Here is a 21,603-nt window from a genome sequence, read left to right as displayed (position 1 = left end):
TATCATTGAATAAATTGTGAATCCAGTTATTAGAAACTGCATTCCTATTACCTAAAGATTCAACTAGATCAAGAAATTCAACATACCAAGATGTACTGCAAAATGTGTGCAAAATTGTTTATCTGGCAGTCCAAACAACAGACAACTTGGTATGTAAGAAAACATGTTCTTGACATGGGGGCCACACAGCTCCTGTAGCTGAAAAATTAGAAACTAAAGGCGACAGGTATGAAGGAGGAAAGAAGGAACTTCTGAAGCTGGTTATGCAGTCAGGTAATGGAAGTTTTAGGAAAGCCTTCCTGTTCTGCAGACCCAAAAGTTGGTTATGACATTTCCCAAGGTGACTGACATGACCTGTAAGTATTTTAAGGTTTGTCCTATCTTGGCTTTCTAGTATGAATTATTATGAGTCATTCATTCATTTGTCAAATACCAAGGTGTACTAGTGTTTTCGCTGGGGAATTGTTTGGTACAGGAGGCTATTCCTGATATCTGTAGCCTCCTTAAATTCTGTCCATTGGTGCCAGTTAGCATCTTCTTCCTCAGTTGTGACAATCAACTTCTCCTTGGAGCAAAATCTTCCCTTTTCTCTACCCCCTCTGTTAAAATTCAAGAGTGACTGGATAATCTGCTAAGTCTTTACAGAAAACTGATTCTCCCTTTATTAGCAGCCATTAATATCCAGCAGCTCTTCATTTAAGGTATGCCTTGTGAGATTCCCACACTGGCGTGTCATTTGGTGGTGTCATTGTGCAGGTCTTTGTGTGTGGGATTATAGGCTCGAGTCACCATGCCATCACAATTAAACAGGAGGGAACTGATTTTAAATGTGTAAATTATAATGTTCTATAATTTTTTGTTATAGGACTAGAAAAACATTAACATTTTTTTATATATGATGCATATATAGCCAAACAATAATGTATTTACTGGTAGTATTTTCTACACTAGCATCTAAATATTCACATTATATAAAACTATCAAAAATATTTAGAAAAAGTATGCAATGTTTAGAGAAAAAGAATATAAATTTTCACCTGCTTATCAAAAAGATCATCTACTCAAATAAAGCTGGCTTTATTGTGGAGATGCTAGGATGGTTCAATATATGTAAGTCAATAAATGTAAAAAATCACAAATAGATTTGGCAAAAAAAAATCAAAATGGACATCTCAACAGATGTAGAAACGGCCTTTAGAAAAAAATCCAAGATTCTCAATTAAAAAATTGGTTACTGTACTTAATAACTCAGAGGGTAACCAACAGCCATCTAAATGATCCTTAGGCAAGTTTAATAGGAGAGAAGACATGCCTGGTGACTGCTAACTTAGCTAATTACCTGTGGTTGGTGAGGTAATGGACCATAGAGGAAAACATAAGTGCCATGTTCCCTGACCAGTGTAATTCGTGAGTGTATTCAAAATGCCTACCCTTACATCCACAGATAAGTGTAGCTTCCATCCTTCATCAAAGAGCTTTTATTCTCTTCAAAAAACAGAGACCATCACAGAAATCCATATTTGGTTAAAAACAGGGAGCCCATTCCCAATCAATACATTTACAACCTAACTTCTACAGAAAAGGCTCAGAGAACACAATGGGAAAGGGTGCAGAATTTAATAGCCCAGGAATGTCTTCAATGAGACAGATATACACATATACATATACATATACACATCTCCTCTATATACGACAGGGAGCCGCACCCATGAAAGCACAACAATACGGTCCCCAAACCAAGACCTGCACAACGAGAACACCAGCTGACGTCCAATGTGGATGGGAGGACTCTCAAGAGGTCCCACCCCTAGGAAAAGAAATACAGGTAATTAATGCCTGCTAAGAAAGTCTTCTCCCTGGATGAGCCCTGATTTAATCCTACAACACATATGTATGAACACACACACACACACACACACACACACACACAAAACAATAACAAAGGAGAAAAGGGCATGAAGTTGGATGAGGAGTCACAGGAGGAATTCAAGCAGGGAGTTGTGGGACTGAAATGGTATAAATTCAGTACTCAATGAAATTCTCAAAAACTACTAAAACGTAAATGTTTATGGCTGAAGAGATGGCTCAGAGGTTAAGAGCACTGGCTGCCCTTCCAGAGGACCCTGTTTCAATGCCCAGCACCCACATGGCAGTTCACAACTGTCTGTAACTCCATTTTCAGGAAATCTGACACCCTCACACCAATACACATAAAAGCAAATAAATTATATAAATAAATAAATGTTTTAAAATGTTATATGTAATACAAGTTCAACAATGTAAATTCTCAGGTAAAAAGAAGATAGAAGCTCTCTGTATGGAAGCATTAAAGAAAAAATTTCTATTTCTTTTTATACTGTCTCTATAGGTACACATCTGTGTATTATTTCAAAGAAATCTTCATATGAATATACTGTAAAAAATAGACTTCTTGAAGGAAACTCAAAACTGATTTTCAGAATGAGTGATTAAAATGAAACCATAATAAAGAAACTTACCATCACAGGAAAGGGAGATATAACTTCCTAAGTCATCAGACATGTGTCGGATCACATTTCTACCCATCTGAATACCAAGGAAGATCCAATAATCTATTGCTGCTCCAAGAATCCCAGTCAGTAAGTAAGCTAGCTCATGTTTGAAGACCTAGCATTAAGATAGGAAAAATATTATCAAAACAGTAAAAATACAAGACTTTTCTAATGTTTCCTTTTACTACTTCTTGAGACAATAACTGTTAAGAATACAGGGTATGCGAATAATAAAAGAATACAAGCAAACTGTCTCTTTCTCTGTCTATCCTATGCCACTCTCTCTCACTACACACACAACAGTTTTGGAAATTTTTAAGTGTTTTAGGTTTTAGATAGTGCTTTTGGAGTTTGGAATTATCTACAGATACAAAATGATACTCTGAGAATGGTAAGCAAATCCAAATACAGAACTCATCTGTTCATACATACCTCATGTACATATCCTAGAAATAATTTCATAGTATTTTTAATACAGTAACATTTTGTTTGAGACCTGTTATATAAGGTCAGGTATAGAATGTTCCAAATGTGGAATCATGGTAGCCAACAACTTTGGGATTTGGGGGGCATTTAGGATTCTGGATTAACAATGTTCAATCTAGCTTTTAGCAATAGCTTATAACAACAAAAAATTTGACCTGAAGCTATCAGATCTTCTAGTCAAGCACTATTTTTATTCAAAACCAAGAGGAATTTCTAGGCTTCTGTGAATATTACTTAATAGGAATATATATGTCATATATAAAAGAAGACAGATTTGCTATTTTTATAAATCAAATACAGACTTACTTGCATTTCTAAAAGACTTTAATCACTATTATTATGTATGCATATTGTGTGTCCATATGCTGTGTGTGCATGCTCCATGGTGCATATGTAACAGATCTCAACACTTCATAGTCAGTTTTCTCCTTCCACCATGGATTCCAGGAACTGGACTCAGGTATTCAGGTTTGTGTGGCAAGTACCTTTACCCACTGAGCCATTGTTAGAGCTATTTTCATTTCAAGTAGCAGTATCAAAGGACTTGACAAATTCAATGGATAAAACCGACAAATCTGTTATAAAGAAATAGACTAATCCAAGTTCTATTTAGTTATAGCAAAAAGGAACAAAAATGGAGATATAGAGATCAGTTTTGAAAGTATTTTTTTATATTGTCACTTTTAAACTAAATATTAAATTCCTATAAGAATTATGTCAAGGCATTTAAAACCCTGCATGTTTTAACCCAGTTTTTTTGTAAAAACATTTCTCTAGAAAAGTCAATATGAAATATGAAGATAAAGATGTGAGAAAATAGTATTTTAAAAACTTTTTTTTTTTTTTAGGTTTTTCGAGACAGGGTTTCTCTGTGTAGCTTTGCGCCTTTCCTGGAACTCACTTTGTAGCCCAGGCTGGCCTCGAACTCACAGAGATCCGCCTGCCTCTGCCTCCAGAGTGCTGGGATTAAAGGCGTGCGCCACCACCGCCCGGCTATTTTAAAAACATTTTGATATAGATACTTTTCTAAAATGATGTTGTAGCCCACCAAGGTTTCCTAGTGGCTTTACCCAGCAGGGCTGCATAAGGGGATGATTGGACCATGGGCCTGAGTGCCAGGTGTTTGGAAGGGTCTACACTTAGTGGTATCTTAATGGGGTATCAATGGGGAGGTCTTTTGCCCCTCCCCTTGGCATTGTTACAAAAAGCTCTTGAATAAAGTTCTGTGCAGTTGGATACTGACCCAGGCCCTCCCAAGGCTGTCCTGTGTTTGTCTTTCCTCTCATCATCTAGGTATCTCTTTCTATCTAAACATTCCTCACTTCTCCCTGCTCAAGAGTACCCTGGTCGTAAAAGTGGGGCTGGTCCCCCACAAATGACATTAAAACTCATTGAAATACCTCGATTCTTATTGTTTGTTTCCTAGATATGTTACATGTGTAAAAATATCACTAAGTAACAGTTGGATAAGGAATACACTTTTTTTTAAATCAATGTTGTATCTGAATAGATTATAACCGCTGTGTTTAGTCATCACATTATGGCTAATGAGAGAAATGTCTAGATATTTTGAACCCTCAGAGAATAGTACGCTTATTTCTCCTGCCCCTGCAAATTTCTTTTAAGTATACATGATATTTTATTAGGAAAGCATTTCTCAGCATACATAGACACCAACCCAGTCAACAAAACCTTTGACCTACAATCTGTCCTGCTGATTGTTGGGGAAATGGTGGTACAGGATTTGTGGGAATGGCCAACCAGTATCTGATTTTGACTCCGTTTATAAGAGGGAGCCCATGTCCTACACTGCTTGTGTGGCTAGGAACCAGAAACTGGATAGCACAGAGACCTAGGGTAGAACCAAACACAACTGTTCTAAAACAAAAACAAAAACAAGAAAAATCAAAGTGATTCCTTATGATATTGTCATAGATCAAAGCCTTGTCCAATCATCAAAAGGCAGCAGATGAGAGTGCATACAGAAACCCACAGCCAGACACTATGTGGAAAGAGTCTAAACTGGAGGTCTCCACTGGGTGCTTCCTCTCGGAGCTCAGAGAATACCGCAGAAGAGGGGATGGAAAGATTCTAAGAGTCAGAGGGCAAGAAGGACACCAGGAGAACGTGGCCCACTGAATCAACCAAGCAGGGCTCACATGGGCTCAGAGACTGAAGTGGCAAGGTCGGGGCCTATGTGGGTCTGCACCAGGTCCTCTGCGTATATGTTGTGGCTATTAGCTTGGTGTTCTCTTGGGACTTCTAATTATGAGAGCGGGTAGGTCTCTGACTCTTTTGCCTGCTCTTGAGACTCTTCCCTCCTATCGGGTTGCCTTGTCCAGCCTGTCTTGCTACGTCTTAATGTGTTTTGTCTGTCATGTTTGCTTGTTACCTCTCAGAGGCCTGTTCTTTTCTAATGAGAAACAGGGCGCAAGTGAATCTGGGGGAGAGGGCTGGGAGGAGTGGAGGGAGGCGAAACTGTGGTTGGGATATACAGTAGAAGAGAAGAATCTATTTTCAATAAAATAAAAGTAGACTGAACCAGAAGAGTGTAATTCCATTTTGTGAAATTACAAACATGTATTAGAGAAATTAGAACAAGGAAGATTTATGTTTATAAACATGTAGAGATGACTTTAGAACACTGAAGAAATAAATGGTATAGAGTAATGTATCTAAGAAATAATATAGAGTAAAAAAAAAAATCATAGAATGAAAGTTCTGTTTCTGGTTTGCCGTGCAAACACATAGAAACAAATGGTCAAGTGGTACACACATCTGTGCTATAAAACAGTGACAAAGAAGGAAATCCAAAAGTCAAGATCAATAGCAGGTGTGAAGATGTGTGTTCTATACCATGGGGAAGCAAACTGTAAGCTGGCAGCATATTACATCTAAGACAAAGATCCTGAAGCACTGGCCTGAAGTGATTTTATACTAAACGGTTAGTTAGCAATTAAAACAAGCAAGGGACTTCTGATATAATTTGGGGTTACAACAGGTAGATCGATCCTATCAGGTCAGAGTTCATGCATGCAAACACTGCTACTTCTTCCCACCTGGACTCAGAAGCTTGGTTCAAATCTGACAGTTGCAGCTGTATGGCACGGGAAGCTTGCAGCTAGACTGACTGTAGCAGCAGTATCAATGGAACCCCTTGCATGACCTGAGGAACTAAGGGGTAGTGCCAATCCCTTGAAACTTTGCAGAAAAACAATTCTATTCTTTGTAAAGCTGATATGCAGACGTGACTGAACACAGTAAGTTAGTTCTTTCATATCGATCAAGTTAACAAAAGGGTGTGAACTTGATCCCATCCATAGACATATTATAAAATGTTGCTTCAAACACAATGAATTTTGGAATACTAGTAGTGACAGTACTTAGAAGAGAAATCAGTGTATTTTGATATCTAAAAATATGTCTCAAGTAGAATTATTGAGGATCACCTAAGCCCCAGATTCTAAAACTGTTGAGTAGAAAATAAATGTTAGTCTATGGAGGTAAGCTGCATATAAAATCATAATCTAGCACTCTATCAATAACAAAAAACAAAACAAAACAAAACAACAACCAGTTGGGACTTTCCCTTAATTTTACATAAGTCAACATATATCTATATCTGAAACCTCAACTTGAAATAAATATTTATCTTTTTTCTTATTTGTATGAGTGTTTTGTCTGCATGTATGTAATTGCTTCATATGTGTGCCTGGTGACCAATGATGTCAGAGGAGGGCATTGATTCCCTAAGACTGGAGTGGTTCTGTGAATAGAAACTGAGTCCTCAGTAAAAGTAACAAGTGCTTTAACTGATGACTTAACCTTCCAGCCTTAAAATTAGCAATTCTTAATGTATAATTTACCTCAGCATTAATATATTAAGGAGTACAGATATGGGTAGAGGTCTCTTGCACTGACTTTGAGGAATAACCTCTGTAGTTATTTTACTGTGTCAGCTAAACATGGCATGGAGTGTTGTTATGTGGGTCGTGGAGATGGAACTCAGTCATGAGGCTTTGTGGCAAATGCTTTTTCCTGCTGAGTCATTTTGCTGACCCCAGTGTTACTGTTTTCTGGGATGGTAGATATGTATGCTTTAGAAACGGATTATTAAGAAAATGGCAAGTAAACCATCAAAGGGGAGGAAAAAGGCCTGTTTGGAATACTGAAATGTGTGCAAAAGCTAAAAAAAAGAGTATGAACTGCCCCAAGAACTAGCAAAGAAACAGACATGATTTGCATCAGACATGCACCCCCATTAGAAAAACTTTCTAACATGTAAAACTCTATTACTATACATTCTGTCAATACAATTCTCCTTTCTCTATTAGTATAAAAAATCTGTTTATTAATCTTCCAAATCTACCAAAAGTTGACTACTCTGTAATTTAGAACAAACTACCGACTTGGCCTTTGGCTACTTTTGACTGCTACCACTATCCTTTACAAACCAGTCTGTTGGAAAGATGTAAGCAGAATGCACACAGGATGCCTCTTCCTGTTTTACACTCTAGTCTTAGAAATATGAGAAAGTTTGTTGCAGTAAACTTGACCTATAGCTAAGGCTTGCCCAACTGGCTATCATGCTGTCAGTAAGATACTTAAACTCTTTAATTCAAATTTACTTACTTTAAATACAAACCGGCATCCATTTCTACCTAAGGATTTTGCAAGGACAAGTGGGACTAACCAGCAAAGCTTAAGAAAATGTGTACCTCCTCCATAATCTTGACATGGCTCACCTCTGCTCTTTGCCAAGGAAAGCCCAAAGCTTTCTCAGATTAATGACAATGAAATTCACTGCCATTCTGTCACTCTGCAATACTTACTGATTGACATTATGACAAAACAATATTAGCATAAACTGAGGACTTCTGTTTAGCTAATGACTTAAATTGAATGCTTTAACTCAGCAAATCAAGAAACAAATGCTTTACAGTACAGAAAATGATGTCTGTGAACATGCATGGAATTCTTGAAATTGGAAAGTACCAAAAAAGATTTAATTAAGTATAAGAATGATTCCTAACAGAAAGGTATTTACAATAAAAAGTAAGTTAGTGAATTCAAGAAATTTAAATGTTATATTAATACTAACTAGCAAAATTTAAAACCAGTTTTTATATTAGAACTGATGATACCATTTGCTGCAGATTGCTTCTCAAATAAATAAAATTATTTATAAACTTGAAGAAAAACCTTTGAGTTATAAATATGTATAAATCTATTTCTATTTACTTATGTTTCTTGAGTAACCTTTTATCTGTAGTTGACTGGTGCTTTAGTAAAACTGTGCAAACATTAGTTTTATCGTTTTCAGTTTTAGATGAGCAATATCACTTACGTAATCAAACCAAAAAAAGAATTCTATAAGGTATATTTTCTATTTTAAGTGATTATACTGAGTAAAAAGAAAAAGACAAACAGTAACTTATAACAATAAGCTTAAGATTATACATTCTATACTGAACTGTCAGTAAGATACAGACAATTACTTGGTTGAGTATTTTAAATTTCTATGCATTTGCATGGTTACACTTTCATTAAAATCAGATACTTGGGGCCAGTGGGATAGCTTTGTGGATAAATGCGCTTGCCACCAAGCCTAACAACCTGAATTTGTTGCCAGTTATCTACGAAGTTGAAAGAGAAAACCAACTTCTGCAAACTGTCCTCTGGCTTCTATAATCTCTAGCATCTGTACACTCGCATACATGTACACAATATAAAAAGGCAGTTAACTAAAAATAAAAAATAGATACGCTCACACTTGGTGACCAAGAAGTCCAGCTATACCTAGGAAGAATTTTACTGTTTGTGATTGTTTGACAGGGTATTGTGAACTCTGCCCTCTGGGCATAACATGGACTCTGCCTTCTTGAAATCAGAGCAGCTGTGATTGTATGCATTACCATTATCTCACAGAGGAGAGGAAGAGCTCCAAAGGGCAGTGTACCAGATGCCCGGATTCCTGCTCCTCCCCAGTATTTACACACAGTAATAGTTGTGTGAGTGATGGGTGGGGAAGCTTTTCTTCCCTGTGACAATAGTCTGTAAGCTTCCTTTGCTCCATAGGTAACTTCTCATTCCTGCTCCTGTTTATAACCTCAATTAAAGTCACTTGCTTATCAAGGTTGATTTGTGTGCCAGTTACTTTGTTTTGTAGTTGGTGCCCTGTCTGGGGCAAACAAAGATTTATTTGCTTGTTATATCTGCAGGGAACCTAACACAATTAGGTCCAATTGGGCCAGGCTGACTTTTCATATAGCTGAGGACAACCTGAACTCCTGATCTTCCTGTTTCTACCTCCTACGTACAATTCAGATAGATACCATGAAGCCTAGCTTAAGATTTTTCTTATTTTTAAAATTCAGTGCTTGTGTTAAAGGAAGCCTGGGAATTCTGATGAACAGTTTTTGAAAACTAAAAATGTCAGCTGAAATACATAAAACATCTTTTGAAATAAGTAGTAAGTTATAAGAAATGTTACATCAAGATAACCAAAAGTTTGGTAAAAGTCAAGTAAGACTTAAAAAATTAATCAGGACTACCTTTGTCCTGATCAATTTTGGTGATTCTAACTGAGGGATATAGAGACACAAAACTGTAGTTTCTGTAATCTAGGGGAAACTGGTGAAAAAGAGGTTATAGTCAAAGGCTTAATTCACAATAGGCCAAGACCTGGGGGGCTTCACTCTGAGAATGAGAATACATAAAACAGTGCTACAAATATGTGAGTCATTTCATTTGGGCTATGCAGAGTCCCTCAGACACAGACACTGGGTTCAGGTTGGTCCTTCACTGATAGAATACCCAAGCTCTAGGCAGAAGTAAAGAATACTTACTGTAAAAAAGGTATTTTGGTTTTTGACAAACTGTTTCTACAAATAGTTATTAAAATGGAAATTAAAAAAGGTCATAAATGATAACTAGTCCAGGAGAGAAAATAAAAGACATAGAGGGAAAAACACATAGATAGGAGACCAGGGAAATAATAATATAGGAAGATCCAAAAGGACCTCACACATGGAAATAAGCAGAACTGGCACAGATTATAAAAGAATTATTACTGTAATGTTCAAAGGAAAAAAGTAAAATTTTTGTAGTGTATTATAAATCACACACACACAAAAAAATCCCATCACAGCAGGAAACAGAAAAGATTTACAACTGGGAAGGACAAAAATTAAAATTGCAGTCAAAATGTTTAGAACATGCTAGACACAACTAAAAAGAATTGGTAAACCAAAGAGTTGATGGAAATACCATATTAGTAATTTTACAAGTACAGATAAGTACAGCAGCACCCCCCCCCCCCCCCCCATAAAAATGCATGACAAGAAGTATTGTAAGTCTAACAAGCAGCAATAAACGGACCTAACTGCTGGCTATGGCACAGTAACTCCTAGTTCAGATGGCATTAAAAATAGGAAGAAAACCTACAAAGCTGATTAAGCTTGACCTAGTAGGTGACAGAGAACACCATACTCTATAGCAAAAACACATTCTTGCAACTTGATTTCCTTTAGGCACTCCCCCCCCACCACAAAAAAAAGTCAGTAAATTCCAGAAAGCAGAAAATCACAGCCTTTCACTATAACTTCCTACTAGAAATTATTAGATAAGGACAGCCAAACAAACAAAACTCATTCACAATAACACAACACCATCAACTTGTAAATCTTAAAATACATATCTCCTAGGGCTAGAGATATTGCTTGGTGGTAAGACTGCTTGGCATGCAAGAAAAGAAGGTCCTGGTTTCAATCCTTAGTATGATGCATGAAAAGAGAAATCAAACTTAACAAAATAAAATACTATTTAAAAAATAATCATACCCTAGATTAAATATATGAAATGAAAGTCAAGTTGTACTCCAAAAGTAATTTCTGTAAAACACAAGTATTAGAAACAAAGACTAAAAAGAAAAAGATCCCAACATTAGAGAAGACAGATGAGAGAACAAAAGAAATAATTAAAAAGTGTGAAACTAATGACATCATAAAAGAAAATTAGGCAATAAGGACCTATTCTGAAAGGTGAAAGGCAACTAATATTTACTACGACACACTCAAAATATTACCTGTTTTTTTTTTCTTTATACCCTCACACAATTTTAGTATACAAAATACTCTGCATATTCCTCCTCCACCCACCTTAGAGAACAATATGTAATGGTATTACTCCTTGTTAATTAATCTGGACTGAATTCATCTTGTTATACAATTATCCAGCATGCTCCTCTGGTCCTCACATCACTACTCACACTTCCACAACACACCACTAAGTGTCCATCTGTACATCAACAACTACTGACGTAGAATGTGAGTACTGTATTTTAAACGTATTTCAAAACTTCCATCTTGTGGATGAGACTGAAACCTTTCTCTATACATTCTAACCAACATGACAATAAATGACTTGTATGTTTTAGAAGTAGCGAGGGGACAATAGTCCAATTCAGTTAAGAAAATATACAGTGTGGAAGAGATAATCCTGGGTTTTGAAGACAAGAAAACTGAAAATTTTATTCAGCATTTGTGCCTTAGTATTACATATATCCTAAGAACAATATCATAAGAACAATAGTTCCACTTCATTGGATATAAGAAATATGAGAAAATGTATAATAGTGTTTACAAGAGTAGCAAGGATAGGATAAGTGATAAGAATAAAAATGTCATTCATTTTTAAATTTTCATAAACTTTAGTGAGTATATTCAAAAATTTAAAGAAAATAGGTTGCCATTTAATTGGTTTTCATTTCCCACTTGGTTTATAGTTTTATTCATTAAAAGGACATACTTGTGTTATGAATATAAACTTTAATGTGTATTTTCTGTTACAATGTGTTTTCAGGTGTACCCTACTTTTTAATTTATTTTTAATGATATAGTTCAACTAAAAGTGGCAGGACGGTGTTTCATTAATTCTTGGTTATGTTTTCTTTCTTTAAAACCCTTTACCACATCTTTCAACTATATATTCATTTATATTTATTTTGAGACACAGTTTAATGTTTTATTTTACTTAATGTTTCAGGATATTCTGAATAGGTAATACACTCTAATTAATGTGTTCAGAATTTCAATGCAGGTAAAATCTATCCATGAAGAAAAGTTTCAGTAAGTTACCAACATCTATTAAGTTTTAAACACAAACAAAACTTTTTAATGTGGGGCTCTCCAAAACTGCAGAGACTAATTTCTTTAAACCATAATTTCCACAAAAAATGGAATGTCTAAAAATAAAGCATTTAGAATGATAACTACAGACTTCACAATACTGAACACATAACTCTTCCTGGATGCTATGTCTAAATGAGAGATGAAGAACAATCTGCCCTCTCAGGATTGTTACTATGAAAGTAGACCAACTATGTAGCACACAGTAACATACCTGGGTTCAAATTTTTTCAAGGAGTTCAAAGTACAAAGGGAAGGAAAACATATGCTACTTCAAAGCATGAAAATCCCTCAGTATCTGCTTCCTGGATTGCTTCCAGGACACACCACAGATTTCACAATGTATAGATGCCAAAATCTATGGATGCTCAAGATCTTGCATAAAATACTCTGATGCCTACATATATACTTTACATCCTCCCATATGCTTCCAATCATCTATAGATCACAAACAACTAATACAATCTAAATGTTATGCACATGATTGTTACACCATACTGTTGAGGTAATAATGTTAAGACAGTCTGTAAATGTTCAGTAGAGACAAAACTTTTCCTGAATATTTCCTATATGCACTTTGTGAAACCTACAGATAAGGAGAGCAAACTGCTTTTTCTATAGATTATATTCTTTTGTAAAGTACTCCAACTTACATCATTAGACTTGCATCTTTCCTTGTGAGAATATATAGTCCATTCCAAAAGCATATTTACTGGTTTTGTCAAAAGTCCTGAAGTTTCACTTCCTGACCAAAAGATTTCAAGAAGAATTGCTTTTTCTGTTACCTTTAGACTCTGAGAATCTGACCAGTCACACAACCTAATGAAAATATAAACAAAAGATAAATTATTATGCCAATATAATCATGGCAGTTATCACACTTATTTTGATAGGACAAGAATGTTACCAATTTTTGAGAAATGATAGTATATAAAAGAGCTACAATAAAGGACAAAATGTAAAAAAATAGCCTCACAGACTGGGTATGTCACACTAAGCAGGCAGTCCCAGTGCTGGAGAAGGAGAGTCAAGCAGGTCTTTGGGGCTCACTGGTCACTATTCTGTGAGCTACAGGACAAAGAAAGACCACTGTCTCAAAAAAAAAAATTGTCGATATTCCTGAGGAATGACTCTCAGGTTGAGCCTTTGGTCTTTATATACACGCACACACGTGCACTAATATACATAATGAATGTGCACAGAAAAAGAATGGTCTCAGTTAGATTCAAATCAGTAATGTATACAGGGCATTTAGGAATTAGAAAGAAAATGAATGTAATAAGCGAATCATCACTGCCAGTGGGTTGTATTTGAAAACTGAAACAAAACTTACACAGAAACATAAAGTAAGAGATTTCTTAAAGACAGATACATATATAATTATAAACATAAAAAGGATTTCTTGTGATTAACACTTACTTTTGACTCAAATGCCGTACTTCACTTTCAAGTAAATTAAAGAAAAACTTGAGCAATGTAAGATGGACCACCTTAGAACCAATATTTTCTGATATTTGATGACAGAAACCTTCATTGAAAAGGCAAGACCTGAAAAGTATGAACCCAACAATGTATTTTATAAAAATAAAGTTACTGAATAAATTGTGGACAAAATATTTCTTTTTTAAGATTACAATTTTAACAAATTTAAAGCAAGCTTAATAAAAATTTTCTTTAAATTTCAATCATGTCAAATATAGAAGGTTTAGTTCTTTTTTGTTGCTGTTTTATTTTATTGTTTGTTTTTTAAGACAGGATTTCTCTGTTTCACCCTGCCTGGACTAGAACTCCCTTTGTAGACCAGGCTGGCCTTGAACTCACAGATATCCACCTGCACTTGGTTCTTAACACAAATCTAGTTTCTCTGGTCTCAATATAATATATTATAATATATCTAGCAACTATCAGTACTCTCCTTGTCCACTTCATTTCACTGATAAGAACAAAGACATAGGAATTTCATCAAGTCCTTTAGATCCACTATGATTTCAGTTTATAATACTAATTATAGTATGCTTCCTTACCATGATTATTTTCATTTCCACTACTTAATAGATGGGCGTAAATGACTGCATATTTAGAGTTTTCAAAATTGAATATTTTATTTATATCTTCTGTCATAACCATGTACAATAGAACTTTAAATGATAATTGCTGTGTTCTACTATGTACCTGAATTTGGCTTGTGCATATGAGGAAAGAGTTGGTTAGCACAGTTCTATGGTGTACACCCATGCACACACACACATACACGTTAAGTAAACAAGTTTGTTACATTTTTTTATGTGTGGATGTTTCTGCCTGCATGGATGCCTATGTACCATATGTATCTAGTGCTAGCAGAGGTCAGAAGAAGGTAAGGGCATTGGATCCCCTGAAACTGAAGTACAGAGGGTCGTGAGCTACCATGTGGATGCTAAAAATGGAACCTGGGTGCTGTGGGATGTTCTATATGGCAAATGTGTTGCTCTGATTGGTCAATAAATAAAACAGTGATTGGCCAGTGGCTAGGCAGGAAGTATAGGTGGGACAAGGAGGAGAATAAAGCTGGGAAGTGGAAGGCTGAGTCAGAGACATTGCCAGCCGCCACCAGGACAAGCAGCATGTGAAGATGCTGGTAAGCCACGAGCCACGTGGCAAGGTATAGATTTATGGAAATGGATTTATTTAAGCCATAAGAACAGTTAGCAAGAAGCCTGCCATGGCCATACAGTTTGTAACCAATATAAGTCTCTGTGTTTACTTGGTTGAGTCTGAGCGGCTGTGGGACTGGCAGGTGAGAGAGATTTGTCCTGACTGTGGGCCAGGCAGGAAAACTCTAACTACACCTGGGAGCAAAAGTGTATGAACCCCTAAGCCATCTATCCAGCCCTGCAGTGTATTTTTACAGAGAAAGTAAGATCACTAATAAATTCTAAGACTTACAGAGACAGAAGTTAGGCAACAGTATTCATTATTTAACTCCAAATTTTTTTATTAATAGTATCAAAAATGTATCTGTTGCTTTTTATTTCTGCCTCCAGTGTCCTTGACTTTGTGAGTCTGTTTATGTGCATACATGTTTGTGTGCACGTAGAGACCAGAGGCTGATGTCAGGCATCTTTCTCAATCGCTTGCCACCTCATTTTTTAAATACAGACTCTTCCCCCTCTCCCTCACTCCCCTCAAGATAGGGTTTCTCTGTAGCCCTGGCTGTCCTGGAACTCTCTTTGTAGACCAGGCTGGCCTTGAACTCTGAGATCCACCTGCTTTGTCTCTTGAGTACTGGGATTAAAGGAGTGCACCCCCACACCCAGTAAAATGAACTCACTAATACAGCAAAACTAGTTGCTGGTCAGCAAGTCTGTCTCTGTCTCCCCAGTGCCAGGATTCTAAGCATACTGTCAACATATCAGCTTCTCAAAATCAAAGTGCAGGGGACTGAACACAGGTCCCAGACCCACAGTCAAGAGTTAAAACACAGCCGGGCGGTGGTGGCGCACGCCTTTAATCCCAGCACTTGGGAGGCAGAGCCAGGCGGATCTCCGTGAGTTCGAGGCCAGCCTGGGCTACCAAGTGAGTTCCAGGAAAGGCGCAAAGCTACACAGAGAAACCCTGTCTCAAAAAAACCAAAAAAAAAAAAAAAAAAAAAAAGAGTTAAAACACACTTGGTCCCAGTTAGTTTGCAACAAAACCTGGGTATGTTCTCAAGAAACTTAAAAAGATCTCACCTTTGCCTAGCTACTCAAGTGTCTTTTCTCCCTTATTTGAAGGACATTTGTGGATATATAAATGAAAAACTCTTTCCAACAAAGGAAGACTATTAAAGTTATAGTACAAATCATAAAACAATAGTTAGTTTAGCTAGATGGAAAAAAACAGGGACTCAGAAAACAAGAAAGGCCCGGTGAAATGACACAGTAATGACAGATCTGGGAGACAATAAGTACTGGCTGAAATTCTAATTCTAATTAGAATAAAATAAACCCCTAAAATAGATACTGCATAGATTGACAAATATTTATGCTTTTTATGACTAAAATTTGATGCTTATATTCAATAATTTTTCTTTCAAATATATATAAATTCATAATTAAAATTTGGTACTATTCTATTTATTATACTTAATTTTTTAAAATATTGACAAACATGATCAATATAAAGTTTGTCCTTTTCATAAGTTTTGCAACAAAATACAAAACACAAGCATTCATATTTTTTCTAAAAATACAAATATACTTTTTAAAATCAATTTCTAAAAAACAGTCAAACGACTATTAGACAAATATGCACCCTCATATGCCAAACAGCTTACCTGATCAGCACTTCCACCAGAGACCAGGCTCCTCCCCTACAGGCTGGACACTGAAAGAGCTCTAGGTAGTACCTCAGCATGGCTGGCGACTTCCAAGGAGGGTGCAGATGGAGAAGAGCCGACAATATATGAAAGTACCGACCTGAGAAGGTGTCTATGCTATCCTATTATTTAAAAAGAAACAAAAGAAAACACTGTAGCTAAAACAGTTCATCGGTTAATTTAGTTTAAAACTAGAGCAGTGACTCTAGCCTACTCTTGTGTTTAGACAATTATATCAGTTTGAAATAACAGGTAAGGTTATCATGCAGCTCTATACATCAGAAAAGGTTAAGTATTAGGGGTAGCATAAGTGAGATTTTCAGGTAGGATGATAGATCTCAAGGAACAGTTAAAGAATCTCAAGGAACAGTTAAAGGAAGCAAAGGTGGAAACTCTTCATGTTCCAGCCTTACATGTATTCAACATTACCACAGCACAGTTTATCCCTGTTATAAAATCAGCACCCTGTTCAACACGATAGAAGGCTACTTCTCCATAGACACAACTGTTTTTACCAACTACATTCACTTAACCTGTATACCACAAATGACTATTACTGAAGGCATTTTAGCAATCTGATACCATAATCTGACATTTATGCCCCAGTAAAAATAGGTAACATTTTGTCTTTTCTAATTGAACAATATTTTTTATACAATATATTTCGACCATCCATTTAATAGGTTAAGTCATTTATAGTAGATAAATATTGTTAAAAATAGAAAAAGTGGTAACAAATGGGTACTATACTTTCTAGTAAAATGGGATGTAAAGAAAAATGACAATTAATATTCACATTTTAGCACTCCTTAAAAAAATAATTCTAAGTGCACAAGGTGTCCTTACCTGCAGAACATTCTCTAGAAGGGCATGGAGGAGGCACACAGGAGGGACATAATGGGCTTGCAAAGAGGAAAGCTCTTCAATGGCTTCTTTAAAGAACTGTCCCTCTATGAGGCTTTCAATTAAGTTTAATATCCCTCTGGGGAGCTCTGCATTTTTAACCTAAGAAAAAATAATTTTATGACTGAAAGAAGGAAAGTTTACCTCTGAGACCAGATCTTGAGTGAGTAGAGAACCTCTGTCTCCTCCTCTACAGTGGGGACTCTTGTCCTTACTACTTGACAGCCTGCACGACATCTGAACTTTCCTTGTCCCAAGCAAGTAACATGTATTACTGTGTTTCATAACTAGAAGGCTCTCAAAAAACCAAACAACAAAAACTAGAAGGCATGTGAAAGTGTTATTTGCTGTTTCTTTATTGTTTTTCATTGCCTGAAGGGGTAAGATAAACTATTTCTCTGAAAGAAAGTCTTTAAGAGGCAATGTTTGCCTTAAAAACCTGAGAATAACCGTTTTTAACTGGAACCATTCTAAAGACCACATGGAAGAAAATAATCCATTTAAAAAGAATGAATGGTGATAAATAAAAGAAAATATTTTAGAAGTATTGGATCAAGAATTTAACACAAAAGTAGTAATTATAAAAGTTATGAAATATGAAAAAAGTATGTACTTCATCTATAATGAGCACTAGGTACATTTTTTTTTTCTCAGCACTATTGATAGCTGTGTTGAAAAATTTTTTGCAAGAGAATAATTCTTCCCTACCCCATATCTGATTATAAGTAATACATTACCTTAAATCAAAATGACGAAAAATTACATTTCTTTTTTGACCCAAGTCACCATCCAACTCCAAGCCCCTTACCTCTACATTGTATACAGGCTGTTTATCTACTGTGATGCAGTTGTATCGAACAGCCTACAAAACAACAACCATATAATTAAATTTAACAGTTTAAGTTGAAAACTATATTTCAGCCTACAAAGCACAAAACCTTGGCCAAACATTCAAAACAGATTCAGGAACACATTAATAGCTATAATTAATCTGATGCTCATTCTGGCTCAGATTAGTAACTATCATCATTTTAGGAATAGCATTCTCATGAACAGACCAGTTCTATTGTCTCCTCCTCAATTAAAATAACTTCAGGTCATTTTCACTTTAGAGATCTGAAGTTGTCTATTCTCCTTAGTACTTTATAATTAAAAATATAAATGCAGAGAACATTTTATATAAAAGTCCAATGGGGAAAAAAGTGAGTCACGTTTTCTCAACAATCACACATAAAAACCTCTTGTATTGTTTTAAAATACCTGTACTTGTAAATTTTTAGAAAAGATTATAGTGAAAAATATCTGCAACAAATATAAAAGATAACATCCTGATTCAGGAAAGTTCTACAAAGATATTCAATAAGCAAGCCAATAGAAAACAAGACAAAAAACTGGCAAAGCAATAAACAAATTGCTAGTGAAGCTATAAGATGCATTGAATTTTGTTACTAAAACGTTGTAAATTCAAATGATAATTGTCTGGCTTCTATTCTAGAAATGTAAAATTAGAAAAAGAGGGCTCCTACTTTAACAAGAAAAAATCAGAGATGTAAAGCACAATAAGCCAGCCTGAAGTATCAGATTTCAAGTATCCACTAACATACAGCACTTCCTAAATACCACCAAGTATCTGGATTCAAACAATCCATAATTCAAACATACTTCCCAGTCACTTACAGCTTACTAAAGAAAGAGTTATAGTGTGATAAGCATTACCTGAGCTCTATATATGTCTCTGTATATCTGCTTCTTTAAGGCATTTTTTACTTCCGTGAGATCCACATTTGTCTTGACATCCTTGGTTTTTGATTCATTGGCATAATCAGTAAGAAGAGAACTCTTCCTTTCTTTCTACATACATGTAAAGAAATTTAGATACTGTACTAAAGACAGTACTCCACACAGACAAAAATACAAGACTATAAAAAAACCCACTTATATTTTGTGATTTTGTTGTTTGTTTTTAAAGCCCACACAGCGATGTCAAGACACTGCATGCCAGGCAAATGCTTGACCACTGGGCTACATCTTCAGCACCTTAAAAAATTTTCATTTGAACCTATCATCAAACCAAAGTCTAAACACAAAATTAATTGATGTCCTTTATACTTCTTCTATACATAACCTGAAGGTAACTTTATACACAACTTAAGTGTACCTAGCCTGTTTTCCTTGGTCTATAACGTAAGGTAAAGCATAGATTTTCTACTTTACATAAGAAGTTTTCAATATCATGTGCCACTGAGAAGGACTTGTTCTCAAGTGTTTCAGGCTTTTGATTTTTGGATTTAGAATGTTCAATCTATATACTCGGAACATAAAATAAAGTTACATTTTAGGAAAAGCTTATCTAAGAAAAATCCGTTTGAAAAGGGAGATAATTTTATTATAAATGGTCTGTATTTTACCAGAGAAGAACAAAATTAGAAACAATATTCACATTTGAAGAGATTTTACGAACTATAAACAAATGTAGTTTACTGTGGTGTTTTCCACTTAAAAAAAAAAAATCTGCCCCACTGGTGCTCCTACCAAGAGCAAAAGAGCACCAAAACCAGACACAAGAAGCCCTCTTCGGAGTTGTTGGCCAGGGGACTCCCAAAACATACAGCCTACTCCTACTGACCTTGTCACCTGCACCCTCTGAGAGGTGGATGGTAAGTTCCTATTGCTGAAGACACCATACATACACTTCAGAAATTCTATGCAAGCTTCACAGGGAGGGAGGCAACCAACAGGCCTATCCAGCTATGAAGCCCATGATCATCATCAAAGAACAGCATGGCACAATAACCTTAAGAATGCAGTAGTGGAATGCAGAGCATGGTAGGAACCAACAGTTTTCTAATTGGACTTAAGACCCACTCAACAAGGGGAAAATTGTGCAAGGTACTAGAAACCTACATAGCGCTAATGAAGTCAGGGTTATTGGAGGAGAATCTATACTTCTAATTTACTAAGTCAGCATAATCCCTAAGAGCAATCTATATTTGTTCTAATACCCACAGACAAGGGTAGTCTTCACCCCACATCAAGGAAACTTCTCTTTGCAACAGACAGGGACCATTACAGAAAACCACATTCAATCCATATGTAGAGTTGTAGAGCCCAGTCCCAACAGATACGCCTACAGTACATGCATCTAAGGCTCAGGGAACCTGGAGGAAGAGGGGCTGGAAAGATTTTAAAAGTAAGAGGGATCAGGGAGTTTATGTGAGATTGTGTGTCTCCTAGTAACATCAGAAGCTATACCCATAAAGTCTCACCAACATGACTGTCTAAACATGAGCTGAACAAGGAAGACACCAATGGGCATGCCAGAATGGATGGGGGAAAGCCCATGAAGCCTCAGTCCTACAGAAAGAACTTTAGGCAACTGAGGAAAGCTGGGAGTGGAAGAGGCATTCTTCCCCAAGCAAACACACAGCTCTTGGTTGTCCAGTGTCAACAGGTCAGCCCTAAAAGCATCTATGCAATAAGTAACATTATATGGGCTGAACAGGTTAGAGTTAGGAATATATATGTTCATGCAAATACATATGTGTGTGACTATTAGTAAATAATTAGTGAAAAAAGAGGTCATGAACTTGGAGGAGAATGGGGAGGGGTATATAGAGAGGAAAAGAAGAAAATGTTGTATTTATATTATAATTTCAAAATTTTTAAATGTTAAAAAAGAAATTCACCTCTTTTCCAGACCTTTTTTTCTTTTTATGAAAAACTTAATTTGAGAATCATAATTAGCCCAAATTTCCTTATGTATCCATATAAAAAGTTTTATGATAGACCACACTTAATTATATTATAATGTATCTAATATAATAAATGTATGTATAATAAGTAAAATAATAAACATATTACATCAAGGGTTGTTTCAAAGTATACAGAATTTAATATAGCAAGCACCTTTAACAGTCACATTGCCTATCTAGATCATACAGAAGGAAAACTTAAGAACACACATCCTATCACCTCACCTCATCTCTGCCATGCACGTGCTTTTGAAAAGGACTTCTAAGTGTGTCATGCTCATCATCAGTTTTGCAATAACCTTCTTTTTTGTTCTTTTTCCTCAAAATGTAAGTCCTTTGGATATTTTTAACTTTTTTCTTAGTTTCTTTCTGTATTTTGACCACAATTAAACAAAGCAGAATATGTA

General features: G+C 35.8%; 1 protein-coding gene across 2 annotated transcripts in view; it reads right to left on the bottom strand.

Annotated features, from left to right (window-relative positions):
* The window catches only part of Slf1 (SMC5-SMC6 complex localization factor 1), an 80,892-nt gene that overhangs the window by 21,446 nt on the left and 37,843 nt on the right, over positions 1 to 21,603 (bottom strand). The window contains exons 8-15 of one of the 2 annotated variants that reach the window (XM_052743700.1): positions 21,422 to 21,565; positions 19,161 to 19,295; positions 18,253 to 18,306; positions 17,388 to 17,546; positions 16,500 to 16,663; positions 13,625 to 13,753; positions 12,859 to 13,024; positions 2,499 to 2,646 (exon numbers count right to left, since the gene is read on the bottom strand). In XM_052743700.1, the coding sequence (XP_052599660.1) occupies positions 2,499 to 2,646; positions 12,859 to 13,024; positions 13,625 to 13,753; positions 16,500 to 16,663; positions 17,388 to 17,546; positions 18,253 to 18,306; positions 19,161 to 19,295; positions 21,422 to 21,565 (1,099 nt within the window). The remainder of the gene's footprint in view (positions 1 to 2,498; positions 2,647 to 12,858; positions 13,025 to 13,624; positions 13,754 to 16,499; positions 16,664 to 17,387; positions 17,547 to 18,252; positions 18,307 to 19,160; positions 19,296 to 21,421; positions 21,566 to 21,603) is intronic. The other variant, XM_052743701.1, reaches the window with a different exon arrangement.

Source organism: Peromyscus californicus, unplaced genomic scaffold (assembly GCF_007827085.1).
Source record: "Peromyscus californicus insignis strain IS unplaced genomic scaffold, ASM782708v3 Scaffold_18__1_contigs__length_77618521, whole genome shotgun sequence".
Lineage (NCBI taxonomy): Eukaryota > Metazoa > Chordata > Mammalia > Rodentia > Cricetidae > Peromyscus > Peromyscus californicus.
This window is presented reverse-complemented; position numbering and strand designations above follow the sequence as displayed.